Source organism: Populus euphratica, unplaced genomic scaffold, assembly GCF_000495115.2.
Source record: "Populus euphratica unplaced genomic scaffold, PopEup_1.0 scaffold48.1, whole genome shotgun sequence".
In the NCBI taxonomy this organism is placed as follows: domain Eukaryota; kingdom Viridiplantae; phylum Streptophyta; class Magnoliopsida; order Malpighiales; family Salicaceae; genus Populus; species Populus euphratica.
The window spans coordinates 1,258,235-1,261,761 of NW_011499879.1; the positions used below are offsets into that span (position 1 = coordinate 1,258,235).

General features: G+C 30.3%; 1 protein-coding gene across 4 annotated transcripts in view; it reads right to left on the bottom strand.

The window, feature by feature from the left end:
* Window positions 1-3,158, bottom strand: part of LOC105129059 (E3 ubiquitin-protein ligase CIP8-like) — a 7,407-nt gene extending 4,249 nt beyond the window's left edge. Inside the window, exons 1-3 of one of the 4 annotated variants that reach the window (XR_842992.1) lie at window positions 3,001-3,158; window positions 2,474-2,656; window positions 2,047-2,276 (exon numbers count right to left, since the gene is read on the bottom strand). Coding sequence is in view for 1 of the 4 variants with exons in the window: in XM_011030982.1 (XP_011029284.1) it covers window positions 2,474-2,482 (9 nt within the window). In the remaining 3 variants the exon portion in view is untranslated. Of the gene's footprint in view, window positions 1-2,046; window positions 2,290-2,473; window positions 2,657-3,000 lie in introns of those variants that run through there. The other 3 variants (XR_842990.1, XR_842991.1, XM_011030982.1) reach the window with 3 other exon arrangements.
* Between the last annotated feature and the right edge of the window lie 369 nt (window positions 3,159-3,527).

The following is a 3,527-nucleotide window of genomic DNA, read 5'->3' on the forward strand; positions in this document are numbered from 1 at the left end:
AGTTTATACTATACTTGTTTGACATACCATTAGTGGATCCTCTAACCTTGACATTTATTGTTATCGTTGTTAAATCTTTACGTTGATATTCTATCTCAAAGTTCTCATTTTCTTCATTTTCTTTTTCTTCTTCTTTTTCTTCTTATTTACTACTACTACTACTACTACTACTGTTACTATTATTGTTGTTGTTATTATCATTGTATTATTGTTATCTATAATTTATACAATTAATCTCCTTGTGGTTCGACCTCGGTCTTGTCGGGTTATTTATTACTTCGACACTCCTGTACTTGAGAGAAGATATCAATCTTTTGGTCGTGTCAATATGCACAATTCTTACTAAAAATTTGTTATTACTCGTGAAACTCATAACTAGCAAAAATAGTAAAAGTTAGGTTTCTCTTATTAGTATGTTTAAGTAGATGGTCTTAATCTCATACTAGCAAAAGTATTTCTAATTAAATCTCTTGAGAGATCTTTAATGAAAGGATTTGCTAGATTATTACAAGATCTAAAATACATAATGATAATTATCTTGTCAAAAATTAATTGCTTTGTATATTTATGTTTGAAGTTGATATGTCTAGATTTTTCATTGTAAATTTTACTAAATATCTTAGACACAGTTGCTTAACTATCACAGTGTAAGGAGATAAATGACATCAATTATGGCCACAATTTAATATCAATAACATATTTCTCAACCATACTACCTCCTTACCTGCGACTGCTAAAGCTAAAAACTTGAATTTCATTGTAGAATGACTTATACATGTTTGTTTATCTAAAGCCTAAGAAATAACACCACCTCTTGAAATAAATAAGCCTAAGAAATAACACCACCTCTTAAAATAAATACTTATCCAAAGGTTGTTTTATTATCACCTGTATTAGTTATTTAACTAGCACCAATATAATTTTAAAGTACTACTAGAAAATCATTATAAAACAATCTAAAATTTATACTTTTTTTAAGTAATCAATTACCCTTGTAATTTCTTTCTAATGATCCTTACTGGAATTACTGTGTATCTAGACAATTTATATATTGTGAAAGTAATATTTAGTCTAGTATAACACATAACATATATTAAGCTACCAATTGCATTAGCATATTCAATTTAAGCAATTGATCTGCTAGTATTTTTTATCAACTTAAAAGAAACATCATAAAAAGTATTTGCTTTATGATATTCAATTGATTAAATTTATTTAAGACTTTATCAATATAATGAGATTGACAAAGAGCAAAACTCCTACTATATTTTTTTTATCTCGATACCTAAAATTATATCTACCTCATTTAAGTCCTTCATTTTGAGTTTTAAGGTTAGATATTTCTTGTAATCATTAACATCATTTATGTTAGTACTAATAATAAGTATATCATTCAAGTAAAGATATATTATCATATCAAAATTATTTATAAATTTAAAATAAATACATGAATTGTGATTTATATGAGTTGTTTATGTCGTGGGGGTCACAAGTGTCATGACATCATCTGGTGATAGCGGAGGTTTTTTGTCGTGTCTTCTATGTGAGGTGTTATGTGTTGAAAGGAGTTTTTAGATTTAATCATAAAATTATGATTAATGTTTAGGATTCGCCACCTAGTATTATAGTTACTAGAAATATATGGTCTGTGAGAGTCTGGGTAAGGGACCAATTATGCAATGGAAAGATGTATCACCCCAAGTGCATCCTATCTAAGATAAGTTGCATTGTTGTTTGATTGTTTTTTCTAAGTCAGGTTGTTAGTTTTTTCTAAGGTTTAAGGCAGATCTCACTTCATGAAAAAGTCTCTATCTTATTGGGTTAAATCCTAACCATTCTAAAGTCTAAATTTTAACATCATATTTATTTATATCTTGTATTTTTGATACTTAAGAGCAAGGTTGTTAAAATTGTGATTTTAACACGGCATGAAAAATGCAAAACAAACTAGATTGTAAAAACAGATTGTAAAATCGTAAGGAATTTTAAAATAGATTGTAAAATGGTAAGGAATTTTAAAATACATTAAAAAAAATTCATGCTTCAAATAAAAATTCAGACATGAATTTCTTGAGCCTTCACTAGTTGAACTGACCAAATAATTGAATGGTAATAAAACAAAAGTGGCTGCAAAGCAAATATATAATGTCAACAAAAGCACTAATGTTTTTAGATGAGAAAACTGACTAGTTCAAGCCTATTCAAATAAAAGGAAGCTCTAATAAAAATATCATACGAGCTGCAGAACCGACACTTTGCAAACTCCAGGCTGACTCCTGCCAGAAAATACTGGATAAAATGCACTGTCAAATGGGATACAAGGCTGCACTATATAATTAAATAGCAATCTCCGAACAACAAAATTAACCAAAGAACTTTCCAATAAATTATGGAAGATGTCCATAACAAGATTGCAAGATCTAAGCAATTCTGAACTTAGTGCAAGAAATAAAGCCAAAGGTCGCCCACTAACCTGAACCATGACTACATCAAGAAAAGGGTTCGTGTCACTTGGTCCAGGAGATGGTCAGTAGAAATGCTGGGTTGACATTGCAATAAGCATGAAATTGAGCAACTCGTGATGTAGAAGGTATGTGTTTGAACTTGGAACAAGAATAACGCATTTTAGAAGATCAAATTGCACAAAATCTTAACACAGTGAGCATGGTGAGAAATCCATGGTGTACCTTACTTCAACAGAGCATGGAACAAAAGTACACTATGCATGACAAGATTTTCGATGTTTTGATCCGCACATGCAACAAATTCAGCATACAATGATTTACATGTACTGGAAAGCATAGCTGTCAAACAAAAACTTCAATGGAACTGAAAGCAGAGAGTTTATAGTACACAATTGGCATTCTTAGGGCTTGAATAAATATATTCTATCAGTAAACACCAAGATCTGTCCTGAAATTATTCGTTGAAAGTCCAAAAGTTCAAATCTAACTTTCTTTTGACCTCCTTTCCATAATTAATCTGCTGTTTGAGGATGTATAGTTCAGCAGTTCTTCACCTAAATGTTTGGACTTATTTAAACTTTTAGAAACTTCTATGACAATTGCATTTCTTTGCATAACCTTAATGCAGATCTAGTTTCCAATTATAGAGTAAAACTGTAACTTATTGGCACCCATTTCGCCATTAGATTTTTTTCCTGCGAAGAAAAGATGGCCAAACTACGCCTATTCAAAAACAATAATAGAAGAGAACAGGTTAAACACTTAAATGTTGCTGACTATGGATGCTTTGAAACAAACCGACACCCTGACATTCAATTTGCACTACTTACCAAATAACAAAAATGAAACACCTGTGTTGAAATCATTAGATGATGGTTCGCTTACATTCAATGACAAATACAACTCCTCAATGCTATTATTGCTTTGAGCATTTTCAATTAAATACTTCAAAAAAATAGATGAAATGTAAACCACATTAATAGCCTTCGCATAAAACTCCGAAGGTGCAGCAAAATTCGAAACACACTTTTGCAAACACCATGATAAGTGAATCAAAATCTT